Genomic DNA, 14,642 nt, shown 5'->3' on the forward strand with positions numbered 1-14,642 from the left:
CAGAATACTAAGTAGTAAGCAAGTTGATTGTGGTCACTCTCAGTGGAGTCTCACAGAAGAACAGAAGAAGAACTACATTGTAGTCAACACGGTCAAGGCCAACAACTAAACAAGGATGTATACAGTGTTCAGTAAACCAATACAAATAAATGTCAATATTTAAAGATTGTAATGTTACTCATTTTTACTGTTTGATAGTGACATTGAGTGCAGTTAGCACAATTTCAATTACGAAGTTCACAGATGCAATATCATGGGGAGCCCACATACCGGTACTGAAAAACAAGGTACAGTGTATGTTCGCATGTAAAATTAAAATGCACGCAAAAGTTCTTGCCTACACTATATGCATTGGATGTCGGTGGCAAGTCGTGAAAATTTCATGCTGCGAGAAAGGCCGTCAGCTCAAATTCGCAAAATTTTCATGCCGCAAATATATTGTGTTTTACAGTATTCATCATATTAATGGCTAATGCCTATTACTTGAATATGTTACAGTACTGTGAACATTTTGTCATATGAAACAGTGTAATAAAATAGTTTTTTTTTTCACTCGACAACTAGAAACCATAACCTTGTATTCATCAAGATCTTGTCTAAAAAAGACTGAGCACTTCAGCCTGAGAGGTGCAGGTGTCACACTCACAGCATCTCATAATTTTAGCAAGTCTCACCTTTTGAATCCTTGTCTAAATCTGCCTTTGACTTTCCACAAGATGCCCCCTCTGGACAGCTTTCATGATCTGGAACTTCATCCACATCTGGCACAGTCTGAAATCATAGTAACGAACAAAAAAACGCGATTAAATTACTTGAAATAAGAAGCTCACCGAGCTCAACGCAAATCGGAAACGAATGTTTCCGGTATGCAAATTAGGTCATTCATAAAGTTTGCGTGTACTGTGAAGCCAGCGCGCAATATGGCCGCCCACGGGCCTTTTCGAATGTGATTACTTTCAAAGCAAAATGCAAGCGAAGAAGAGCGATTGAAAAGAACTCACCTGCGGATCTAAGAACGGCACCTGCTGATCATAAAATCCATCTGACTGGTCGTCGAAACTAGATGAACGATACATCTTGGACGGACTTCAACGCGTATCCAAATTCTATGGATAAAACATCGACAATAACAAAACACAAGACGTGAGATATGGTACATAAGAGGAGCGACACATCTGACGTAGAGACGTTGTACATGTGCGGTTTTATTCCCCGCACAGCTGACAGAACGGGCTGAAAGTAGAGTGAAGTCTATCACTCAGAGCGATGACAACATATGAATATCCCAGTGATTCTTACGTTTTCTGCGGCTAACTAACACCGTCAGTCCATGTCCGTTATTACAGCTCATGTGTGGATAAGAAAAGGGTCCAACTGTGCAGTTAGAGTTTATGTCATGGGAAAATTCATGACAAATTCCAACATCAGATACCATGGAGATTGTGGCCGGTCGCAGACGATTGCGGTTTGAATAGCACACCCGCACTACATGGATTGTACTAAACCTGCACGCACGATCGATCGACGGTGAACGCAGCGCAGGAGGGCAAGCAGCTCAGGCAGCGCGACGCAGTTGCGGGTACATTCACAAGCAACGCACAGGCGCATCGCTGTCGTAAACTTCAAATCATGGAGTTGCAATCGAAAGATCAGCGCAAGCATAGAGAATAGAATCGCTCCCAGTCGGCAATCGCACGATATCGCGAACGTCGAATATTGTGCTTTGTACAAGCAGAAGTTGGAATTTACCAGAATGCATGCATGAAAGAACAAAGTTACAATACTCTCAATATTCGTGTGAAACAAACAGCAACAACAACAAAAAAGCAGAGTAAAACATTGCATTACAAATTGTAATCTTAGCATCTACTTTAATAAGTTCATGTTTAAAATGTGTAATGCCTTGTCCCTAATTGTATCAAATCATAATGCATGATTTTTTTTCTTGTTTGTATGTTATGCTTTTCCTTCAATAAGAACATAAAAAAGTTACAGTGCATTACCATGAAATGTGCGGTCGGAGCAGTGAATAAAAGGTTTTTTGTGTGTGTGTTTAAAGAGGATAGTAAGGGGATTATGTTAATAAATATTCTGCTCATGGTTGTAGGTCCGACATAATAGTAGTAGACCCTAGAGTGAAGGGATGGTAATATTATATTGTTTGAGGTGCATGAGGATTTAGCTTTGAACTTTTCGCGAGATACATAGAAATCACTTTAGAATATTAAAGAGCATACAATTCCAAGAGGAATTCAAAGTTTATTTGATTACAATAGGTTTTGAAATGGCTGAGATATCAAGAAAAAAGTAAAACAAGGCAATCCTATAAATACTGAAGATGGGACTCACCTTTTATAAGGGTTGCTTTGTTTTTGTATATCTCGGCCATTTCGAAACCAATTTTCACCAAATAAACCTGGGATTCCTCATAATTGTATATGCTCTTTCATATATCATAAGATGCTTTTCATTAAAGAGAATAATCACTAAAAAATTGGAAACCTGAAGTCCCATTTCAAATGAAACTGTATACCATCCCTTTAAATTATGTCTACAGACTATGCACAGTCCTAATAGTAGTAGTGGTATAGTACATGAGTAGTAGATATCGCCGTCGACATTTTAGCAGCAGCAACACCGGACAGTAGTAGTAGTATAGTAGTAGCCCTATATATAGGCCTAGTAGTATAGTAGTAGTAGTAGTAGTAGTATAGTAGTAGTAGTAGTAGTAGTAGTAGTAGTAGTAGTAGTAGTAGTACGTAGTAGTAGTATAGTAGTAGTAGTAGTAGTAGTAGTAGTAGTAGTAGTAGTAGTAGTAGTAGACGTATTATACATATAGTATAGAACGAATGGAGGAGGAGGAGTTCAAGAAGGAGAAGAAGAATAAGCAGCATCTAGCCACATTGGATTGTGATGTGACCCGACTGACACTTCTCCCTATAGAGGTTGTTGTTTTCATGCCGAGCACTATAGGAGAAATGTTCTAACAAAATTGTTGTTTTCCATGTGTCTCACAAAGGCCATGCTTATTCACATTTTGCCAGAGGCTTGTTTCAAAAACACTAATATTCTCTGCTCATTAGCTGTGATCAAACTTCGTTTGTGGTTGCAATATAATGATGCACAAAGACAGGGGATGGGGCGGGGTGATAGGTCTACTTCTGAAGTGGCATTGCCGTACGCGTAAACCATGGCCATTGAAAATAACAAGATCACATCATAATTTCCGTATGCAGTATATCTATGAGGCTTACATCAAAAACAATAACAACGCCTGTCCATTCGCATTTAGGTTTTTAGTTTTGGGTTTGTTTGTTGTTGTTTTTTTTTTTTTGTTTGCTTTTGGTATTATGTTATCATAGCCATGTTGCACTGCTTTTCAAGGAAGGACGGTTTTGTATGTGTGTGCATGTGTGTGTGTGTGTGTCTGTGTGTGTGTGTGTGTCTGTGTGTGTGTGTGTGTGTGTGAGGGCTGAAGGGGGTTAGAATAGAAACAGCTAAATTTCGTCGTGTAAAATGGTTGACCCACATGGGAGATGATGCATGTATTTGAATAGTCTGATTCTGCATGATGCAATGTTGTATAGGGATATTTCACACAAACACATCACATATTTTATAATAGAATATCATTATAACACACAAATTGTTAGACCTTTTACATGAATATAAATGTATTGAACTCTTTTTGTGAATAATAATGCCATGGTTATACTTATGAGTATAAAATGTGCCAAATTTCAGTGATTATTCGAACGATGATTACGAGAATGGCTTCATTATGATGAGAAACCATCAATGGACCTCAGTCGGTCAGCCGCCATTCATTCAAAGTGAGTCGGTTGGCTGCCCGGTGATTGCCAGTTGTTGATCTTTAATCAAGACGTTCTCTCTGTCTTTTTAATCCTTATTGAACATCATTGTTAAGCCTCTTGCGTGCGGTGAATTTGATTCCCATCCCTATAAAGCGACGGTAATTCGATCGCCGAGGGACTCGTAATTAGACCATTGCACACGTAACAAAATGTCATGATCAGCATCGCAAAGGGTGCGAAGTTCACGTATTGTATGCTTGAGTGGGTAAATTGTTACATGCTTCCAGTACCACGTTAAATACAATATCTGGAAGATGACATGTATACCCAAAGAGGAAATCTCTAGTGTGTTTAGAGCACTACAAATTTGTTAATCAGTTGTCAGTGTGTCAGTTTTGTTCCATCAGTGTATAAAACTGCGTCGGCACAAGACTGAAGAAAAAGTGTCATACGTTTTCAGCGGCTTCCGTTATTGGCGGTTTGTCAATATTGCATCCACATAGGGCCTAAATTCTCCTCTATACTGTTTCCATTCATTTCCATTACTACAGTCGGAATGGGTCGGGTAGGGAGGGAGTTAGACGCTGTACAATCATTGAGACTGCTTTTAGCCAAAAGCTATTTAATCACCCTAAGAAACAATGTCATGTTTCATTCCGCGCCAATCTTTCCTCGATGTCTCAACACGGTGACTTGGAAGATGTTGAAATGCAGTAGGCCCTATATCTAGTATCTGTGCTAGGATTGTACGTACCGACCAAGGATTCAAGGGGGTGATACCTCCCTGCCTGGTCCCCAGAGTTTCTTCACCTTGCTCCCACTTGTCAGATAAAGTTGTCGGATGGTTCAGGTTATTGCATGCTGCTGGTATTGGGTATCATACGGTGAACATTAATGTAATATGACTCAGAATGTATTGTGTGTATAAAGGTCTTATCGGTATCGACCACTAGTATGATCACAGGGAGGTGAGACGAACTGGTATAATCAGGGAGGTGGAAGTTCCACCTCCCTGGTATAATAGACAGCAAGCTCTCAGTTATCGGAATAAAGACACAAAGCTAATGTCGAAGGTATTACGAACTAAACAACTTATAAGACAACTTAGACCTATCGAGTTATATGACAACGCATGCAAAGACTCTGTCAGAGACATCATAATCGTTCGAAACATGTCACGCTGTAAATCGAAATTTATCTTGTTTATCTTAAAACAACCGCTCTTCTTTTTCGCTCCCGCCAATGAAAGATTTGGTTGCTGACAGAACTAGGTCTGACAAGGCTAAGCACTGTGGTTTTGACGTTTTGCTATTGTTGTTGCTATTACTAATAATCAATATTTATTATTTGTAACCAGTGCGTCACTCATGCTCGTACATGACAATGGAATATTCTTGAATGTCACCTCGGATTGATTATAAAGTATAACTGCGTGTTACAGGCGTTAGTCCTTCTGTTCACGAAATCACAGTTGCGTTTTGCTGTAGAAATTAACATGCTTTGTGTCACCGTTTGCAGCACTGCGCTACCCCCCCCCCCCCCCCCCCCCCCCCCCCATCGCCATTCGCAATGACAGCTGTACATGATACGACGGCGGGGATCATTGGCTTCCATATACACGTCACCACCAAACATGACCATGATGATACCAAAATGTGGCCTGCCCTGACCTGGTAAAACGTGATGGACAATAATACAGTGTAATAGTGTCCGTCTAGGCCATTCTATACATGAGACCTGCTCAATACTGGTTTCACATGATGAAGGTAATAGTTCAGTTCGCGTTTGGATAGCGGTTGTGTGTTGGACTTACAAGTTAGTAATCTGCAAGAGTGATGTGAGAAAATGCCTAAAGAAACAAAAAACAAAAACAAGCAAGAAATATAAGAAAAACAAACTGAATAACAACTAACCGAGTTTGCAATAATCGCCCGTAGATCAGAAAACGATTTATTCAGGAGTTCAAGTTCATGTGTCGTATATCTTTCATGAAAATAATTGCTGATACGAACATTGGGGTAAACGTAATCCCGTGCTTCGGAGCAACGAATTTTATGAATTTGATTTCATCTTTAATGAAAACCGCACAGTGCAATTGGAAGGAAAAGTGCATTTACATTTGGGCTTCAAACAGGCCTCAGTCAAACGGAAACTTTCTCTAGAAAGGAAACAGTGTTCGAATGAAACGTACGTACAGTGAAAATGAGGACTGTTTTAGAGAGGGAGAGGGAGATGGGGTGGGGGTGAATTATAATGTTCGACAAAATTGGCCCGCGAGAGTTTTCGTCGTTTTGATTGTCCGTAATAAGCTATATTCCCATAACCTTATTTAGCTAGTAACTTTGGCACCTCAACGACACATAAACCAACTTACTTTCGTGACTGTTGTTTCTCATTACTGTTTAATCTTCCTGGCGTGATATTTACTGGGAAGAAATATTTCCTCGATTTCACCCATATAATCTAAATAGGATGGTGTGCTCCGACTCATCTTGAGCTAATGCTGAGGCCAATAACTAGTATGATCAATTACAATAAAAGAACACAGGTATTCATCCTTTGATATTTGGTAAGTGACCACTAACAAAAGTTCATTGTCTGCATACATAAGTTCCCAAACCATGACTTTTGAATAGTGAGCAGTAGGACCGAGAAAGTAATTTTGTATGCTAAGAGATTGTTATCTCAAGTTCTCTTGCAAAAAGTTTCCGAAGTCATCATAATATCGTTGACTCGCTGAAAAAAAAACAAAACAACAACACAGGGCTGTATTCGCTTTGCTCGAATGGATTCTGATTCACAGTATTATAGGACCTATTCTACTATCGATGTAGTTGTCACTAAAAGGTACAAAGAACAGAAAGTGTATACTTTAATTTTAGCCGCTATACCGTCAGGTAGCTGTAGCGAAATTAGTATATGCAGTTCTTATACCAGTTGCTATATTCATGTGGATTTATTTAATAGGGGAAATTCCCAGTGACAATGATTTTTTTTTTCTTATGAGGCGCTACGACGAGTGAAAGACGATTTGATCATTCAGAAAAACAAATCAAAAGATGTTTTCATTCTCTCACTATCGAAGCGGAGAGAGCGTGTGTAAAGCTTGTTCATATTCCTTGTGCTACTCACGGATGTTCTTTTGTTATTAAAAAAAAGAATAAATATAGCAAAACACTTGAAAAAACAAACCCAAACAAACAGGAAAACCACTTTATCTTTACGTCACTCCAATCAACGATGATATAGACTGAACAAGACAGAATGGATGCCCATCGCATGAACACATTCAGAGGACAACATCTTTGTAACAACAAACCCTGCGCACCATCATTATGTCACATGCACTGTCAAGCTGCACATCAGTGTTTCAAAATGCAACATTTTGTGGCACGCTGCCTCGTCCATGTTTTTGTCTCCACATTTCACCTGCCAGTGAACATTGACTGATTCTTCCTCTGCGGAAATTGACGCTATACGGTCCCCTTGATTATCAGGCAGTTTGTATCCACAAACTCCTTCAAAAAAAACCCTGAAAACATATTTATTTAAATCGAATCTTCAGCTCTGCACAGGTATACGTGAATGTATATATGCATCCGTGTACAATTATGTATAATACCTGATATGAATTGTGTTCATAATTATGTATGATAATGCCTGTGTTTACGTATTGCAGATCTTAATAATAGATCTGTATAATAACGCTGCTCAAAATGAATATTTGTTTTTATTATTGACTATTCCGTTTTTCTGTCATTTTTGTTTAATTCTGTAATTTTTTAAGCGTTCTGAGCCTAATGGGAAGAGCGAATCAAACACTCAATGTCTTGAATCATATTGTATTGTATTGTATCGTATTGTATTGTATTGTATTGTATTGTATTGTATTGCATTGTATTGTATTGTATTGTATTGTGTCATACCCCGTTGAAAAATAAAACACAAAACAAAACAAAACAAAAACTATATTATGAAATCTAAGACCTCTTTGATGAGCCCTTCTTTCCAGGGAAGATGTTTACAAACTCAGGTTATTTTAAAGATGTGAGGATTCGACGCGATGTGATGGTTGATGATGATTGATTGATGATGTGATGATTCTAATGTTCCCGGCGATGGATCGCTTGTCTACAATGATATCATAATTTCAGCACGGATGACTCGGACATTCTGACATTTCCGATGTTATCGTTAAAAAGCATGGACCATCTGGTAAGATTCCGAGAACTTTTCCGTCATACTACGATGAGCGAATGCTGCCAGGAAAATGCTTTTGCATTATATTACGTAACATCATGAAGAAGATAAGATTTTAACTAAATGTAATGTAATAAAAGATAGGATAATGATGATTTCGATATAAGAAGGTGCAATAAAAGACTGGCATACAGAACATACTGATGAAAGTACCTTGAACGTAAGATCTGTACTGAAGCATAGTAAACCATATAGTTTTGAAGAACAGGATTTTATGCATGTAGGTCTATTTACTGTACTTTTTTCATGACGGAACCACTTTTTGATGACCGTCTCTCTGCCTCTCTATACCTATATGCTCATCTCTATCTCCATCTATCTCTATCTCTACCTATCTATCCATCCATCCTCTATATACCCATCAAGTTTATCTTTCCACCTTATACTGTTCATTTCCCTTTCGACCCTAAAATACGGATAATTATGTCATCCGACGATTTGTTCATCAACTTTAAAAATCACTGTCAATATTCTCATATTCGTCTTGCCTTAATAATCTCATATTTTACCCGCAAAAAAGACAGGGACTTTTTCCTTTATTCCTTTCTTTACTTTTTGTCGACATACGCATGAGTAACTGAGAATGCATATTCCACGTGAACAAAACATGAGAACATGATATTACATGTCCAGAAGTACGTGTACTTATTTATATAGAATGATGTGTGATTATGTATACTTGACCATCTCATTGCTAACCAATGAAATAGCATAGAGACGTTAGCATTCACGGAGAGGGTGAAAGTTATTTGTTCTTACCCACTCTCTTGCTTTCTTCCTTTCCGTCGTACTTCCTCTTTCCCTTGGTACGAAACTCCGTCGAAGTCCACGTCAACGTCCAAACCGCCGAGGATCGATCACTGCCGGAGACGAGCTCCTACGGTGTTGCGTAATTCTCAAGCCACGACATCGGTCCACAGGCAAACATTATCCACAGCTAGTGGCGTGGCTCGTCACTCCGCGCGTAGTTCTATCCACTACCAGCGGATATCGTGAGGTACAAGTCGGTCCCGATCGATCGAGCCAGAAATTTGTGCCCGATGCGATTATCGGCTCAACCTATTATAAGATAATCCCTGAAAGACGACAAGGAGCACACTGCCAATGAGAAAAAGGAGAAGGGCAGGTAGAGCGCCCGCTGTGTTAAAAACACGACATACTGTGATGACGTTTGATAGAACTCGGAAAGGAGTATACAAACACTGCATGTAGTATTTTACACACGATTAAGTGTGTACTATTTTGTTGTTTTATATTCATTGATGTGCATTACTTCTGACTTGTATTTTGCCGCGAAGACAGTGCAATTTAACATAATTCAACCATGTAACGAAAGGAAAAATAATGAACAAACACACGCGACTGCTTCAATAAAATGGTAATTTTCCTGCTTTATCCTCATTGCGGTCAATAGTTTATAAGCATTGGGAGCGTCTTATCAGTACATTGGTTCCAGAGATTTGAAACTAGACAGAAAAGAGAATAAACTAAAACAAATGAGGGAGTTGAGGTCACTTCATCAGAATCAGTCGTCAGTATCTCGATGTTGCTCCTCGTGATCAAACCTACAGCGCGAACGTCGATCTATATAAATGTCAGTCGCGCCTTCGAGCAAACCAAACAACAGGTTGCTCGCAATAATGCATTTGGTTCAGAGCCACGCACGCAGAATTAACACCAAACAATCGACTAGGCTGATTCCATTCGGTATAAGATGAAATGCAAGACGGATCTTCGTAACCCGCGGACTGAGGGCGAATGGAAAGGAATAAGAAGAAGAAAACGAAGAAGAAGTACAAGAAGGGTTGCCATGGCAACCGTGACGTCTGCGATCATCCATGCTGCTCTCATGCCAAGTGCCCTCATTGAATTCGAAGGCAACAGTTTGTTTTGCTGTATAGTGTAAGACTCTCTCGTGTCAGTAGTTCCTTTATAGGATGGCACAGAACAGTGACAGATCACGCTGACACACCTGATGCTGTTGACGAGTCATTTAGAAAAAGAGTCTTTTGAATGTGTCGCCAGCGTAGTGGCTTAATAATGCCTCCATGTTGGGTGGGTACTGAGAATGACTTTCATGCAAAGAGGATGACACACAGGGTCTCAAGTTCTCTTCTCGTGTATTCTAGATGATGAATGGAGGTTTGCATCATCGATTTATTCCCGCATATCATTCTGAGCGACCCACCTAGAATCATCTGCTCATCAACGATTTAACACGTGCACATGCACACTCGAACAGGCACACAATATAGAATGCTATTAATACAGTGCTATACAGTTTAAACTATCAGCGAATAAAATGAATGACAGCAGCGAAGCTAAATAGGACTACAAGACCGAGTGCAATCATACAGCGCCACAGTCTTATGATGCGATCGGTAGCTCATCTGCAGATCACCTTTCAGCTTTTGTTTTCGTCAGATTTTTCTTTATTCATTTTACGAATTTTGTGACCGCATCAGCTTTGCTTGGCCTTGGTCAGAAATAGAAACACCCCTCCCCTCCCCCTTGTTAGCTTGATCACTAAGCCGTGACGTCCTCTAAACGCCATTTTGGAAGATTACATTGTTCATATAAAAGAACTTATCATTGTTCGTCTTTATGCCTGGAACGCACTATAATACTTACATGTAGACAAGTCGGACTTTGTGTACCATATATCGTTTTATGTCTACCACCCCCCCCCCTTTTCCCGCCATTGAATCTTCAACGGAATCAACGAAATCATGTATTTCCAAGAGTGTCTTTGTATATGGGCACCCATGTTATGTTCATACATGTAACAATGACGTGATGATATGCATGTACTCGCATGTGTTTTCCCCGAAAATAAAGAAAGGGGATTTTGTGTATAAAAATTATGCAAATTCATACTCAACTGGAAAGCGCGGAGGAAGCTGTCACTGGCATTTCCAAACATTACCAATGCTTTGATATATGGTAGAATTAAACACAAAGTTGACTGTAATGGAAGAAAAAAAACCAAGAAAGAGAAAGAACTGTCCCATCAAAGTGGGGCAAAAAAAAAAAAACAAAACAGCCTAGGCTTCAGATGTAAAACCTGCAATCATGTATAATAGTCATATATATATATATATATATATATATATATATATTCAAAGGTATCTGCTGATTATAATGATAAAGTCTAAAACTTTCCCATTGTGTTGTGCATGATTATTATTATCTTTATCACTACTGTTATTATTATTATTATTATTATTATTATTATTATTATTATTATTATTATCATTATATATCATCATCAGCATCATCATCATCGTTGTCGTCATCATTTTCATTAATTTTTGTTTGTCAGATGTTCTCTGTAGAGTATGTTCTGTTCTTTGGATAAATATATTGTTATTCATATTTTGATATGTAACGCTGGTGGAAGCATATTTCAAGTCTTAGTTGTGGAAAATAGATTATTCAATACAATTCAATTCACTTATTATAATCATCATCAGCATATTGATCAATATCGATATAATTTAGTAATTATAACAACTCCCCTGCCTGTAAAGCGTTATCATTTTTCAACTTCATAGTTTCTACTCCAGAATAAGTTGTTCCGAAGGCATCACTCCTCACATGCGTAATCGATTTAAAGCAAGAAGTTTTGAGGATGTTTCGTGTAAAAGTCAATTGGAGAAGTAGTCAGAAAAAGAAAATACAGCATCTCACGAATCATACGGACAAAAACTGAGAGATACAAAAACAGTTGTTATGCTGCAACATTTTGCCACCTCATGCATCATGAAGTTCTTCGTTTATTTGCTGCTAGTAAGTTATCCACATCAGGTTAGCTGAAAAGAGACTTCCTATTTCCTTTCCTGTTCTAGACGCCAACGCAGATACACTGTAAAGTTTAACTACATTTTCACTATACTTTTACCATATGAAAGTTTGGGTCTACCGTCAATTCTGGTATAATTCTAAATTCACATCGGTGAGACCATTACGATTTCCAACAAGTATTGATAAATAAACGTTTTTAACATATTACGGCTGATCATTTCCACAATATCAGCTGACTGTGTATGAATTTCAAACGGGATTAATACGGCCACAAAGTTCTCATGATGGGAATGACTGCAACATTTGAAAAAGTAAGGAATGAAACATCCCTGAAAATACGACAAAGCCGTATTTCATTACTGAATCAAAGCAGCCTTAGCTAATTACTGGGAGGAGAGCTTGGGTAGCGGTTTAGCCGTTTGCATGAATCATGCACTTACAAAAAAATAACGGAGTCTATAACGGACGCTTAAACGCCCACCTGGTTACAGCTTTGCCAAAGAACGAATGCCACTCACTTTGGCTCGTACGCGGAAATCGAAGTACGATTGCGAGTCAAAATCTTTAATTCATGATAACTACACTTCTGTACCATGCCCACGCACGTAATCTAATATAAGCGCAAAAATCCGAACAAAGACTGATTTTATGAAAGCATATAATATTACACCACTGGAGTCGACTGACATTATACTCATTAAATAGGAAAAACCTCTAGTCAAATGTATGGAAAAAAGAGACAAAAGTATCGCAAAAGACAGCAAAAAATACAATAGCAGCAACCATAAACAATGTCAGGTAAGATGAGTATTTCCTTCCGGACGCATGTAAATGGTGCCTGATTTATGTCCACCCAGGAAAAATAGATTGGAAAAATGTTATAAAATGAATTGTCAGATTCTTTTTTTTCCTGTCACCAATGATAGTAATGATACTAATAATAATAATAATAATAATAATAATAATAATAATGATACTATTACTACTACTGCTAAAAATAATAATAATAATGATAATAATAACAAATTCAGTAGTGGTTGTGAAAGTAGAAGTAACATCATTATTATTGTCACTATCGATCTTTATATTGTCATAATGACAAAAAATGCACAGAAGTGTATACACACTTACATTTACCCATCTATTGGCTCTGAATATTGAATGAGGTTCTTTCGATGGTTTGGTTTCTCCATCAGAATTGCAAGTTTATGACTTTATGACTTATGTTTGGACTTTTTCCCCGCGGACTGGACGATGTAAACACACACACACACACACACACGAACACACACACACACACACACACACACACACACACACACACACACACACACACACACACACACACACACACTCACATACATATCATCACACATAGACAAACACAAACCCTCATACACACGACACATGCATTAAAAAAAAGTTTTTGAATGAGTTTGAATGAGTTTACGACTGTTTTTTTTTTCCTTCCGGAATATGAAATCATCCTGAGTTTGCAACTGGGTTATGTCAAGGCCTTGTAGAAGAATATTAGCATTCAGAGTAATCATGCCCTAACTCTTAGTAGGCCTACTGGTATTATACGTATAATATTCTTTATATTCAGCACAGCCATCCTAAGAGTGCCTGGACAACTTACATTCAGTAGGTCATTTCTATCGAGTTAGGGTATGATTATCGTTGACAAATGCTATTTGATTTAGAAAGGCCTGAAAGCTTGCAGCCTCGTGTGTATATTATATCGAGGAAAAAGTAGTAAACTATTAATATAATATATAGTAGTAGTGATATGAGGTATAGTGATAGTATATGTGTGATGTATGTATGTGAGTGTGTGTGTGTGTGTGTGTGTGTGTGTGTGTGTGTGTGTGTGTATATATATATAATCTTCAATCATTACCTCAATTCAGAAAAAACCCCAATAATAACATCTCACGGTCAACGTTATCAATACCAGTTGAAATCTTACACAAGTTGATCGGTTATTTTCAACAGCTGCACTGAATACGGGGAGGGGGGGGGGGGGGGGAATACCGCGTGTGTTACCTGCATGTACACTTCTAGTTAGAAGGACGTGTTTGTTTCTGTGTTTCGATGTCTGCCGTGTCTCCTTGATTTTAACTTGAGCAACATGAAACTTGAATTTTGTCTTGGAAATCACTGCTTACTGTTTAGCAAATCAGGGAGATGAATCGTGCAGTTCAAGACTTCTTTTCTTAAATATAATACCCACCGGCTTTTGTTTTTATCTCTTTTTTGTTTTTGGACAAATGTATATGGTTCCTAGTTCTTTTCAGTAAAACGAAATTGAATTGCTCTAACTTCAGAAAGACTTCCTCTGACTAAGCTTACAGTCAAATTTGTCAAAAGCTTTCAATACAAGGGAAACGGTAACACTTGCACATGAATTATTTTCTATCCACTCTGATAACGATATTCTTCTTATCTCGAGTGGACTATGATACAATTCTTTGGCGTTGTCTGATTCATAAAAAGACGTTAAACTCATTCAATAGATAGGAGGAAAATTCGATGGACACTACATTTTTTAAAAGCGAAATTGGTTACAGTTCTGTGGTCCGAAGTTTGGTTATTTCGAAGGTCCGTTAATCCGAAAATGAATTGAAAGATGGTATAAGTATAGGTGATTCCACTATATCACATTATTCTCCCAAGACTTCTACAGCACATCCTGACAATGTGTGACGACAGTTAAACATGATTGGACAGACCCTTGTTTGACTCTCGACCTTTGACCATTCG

General features: G+C 38.2%; 1 protein-coding gene across 5 annotated transcripts in view; it reads right to left on the reverse strand.

Annotated features, from left to right (window-relative positions):
• The window catches only part of LOC139716028 (ETS translocation variant 1-like), a 91,025-nt gene extending 81,961 nt beyond the window's left edge, over window positions 1-9,064 (reverse strand). For 4 of the 5 annotated variants that reach the window (XM_071627883.1, XM_071627825.1, XM_071627759.1 and 1 more), the window contains exons 1-3: window positions 1,300-1,452; window positions 1,002-1,106; window positions 675-771 (exon numbers count right to left, since the gene is read on the reverse strand). In XM_071627883.1, coding sequence (XP_071483984.1) covers window positions 675-771; window positions 1,002-1,076 — 172 coding nt within the window. In that variant the 5' untranslated portion in view covers window positions 1,077-1,106; window positions 1,300-1,452. Of the gene's footprint in view, window positions 1-674; window positions 772-1,001; window positions 1,107-1,299; window positions 1,453-8,834 lie in introns of those variants that run through there. The other variant, XM_071627688.1, reaches the window with a different exon arrangement.
• Between the last annotated feature and the right edge of the window lie 5,578 nt (window positions 9,065-14,642).

This window comes from Diadema antillarum, unplaced genomic scaffold, assembly GCF_040938485.1.
Source record: "Diadema antillarum isolate AM-2024a unplaced genomic scaffold, OU_Dant_1.0 scf00000001, whole genome shotgun sequence".
Taxonomy (NCBI): Eukaryota; Metazoa; Echinodermata; class Echinoidea; order Diadematoida; family Diadematidae; genus Diadema; species Diadema antillarum.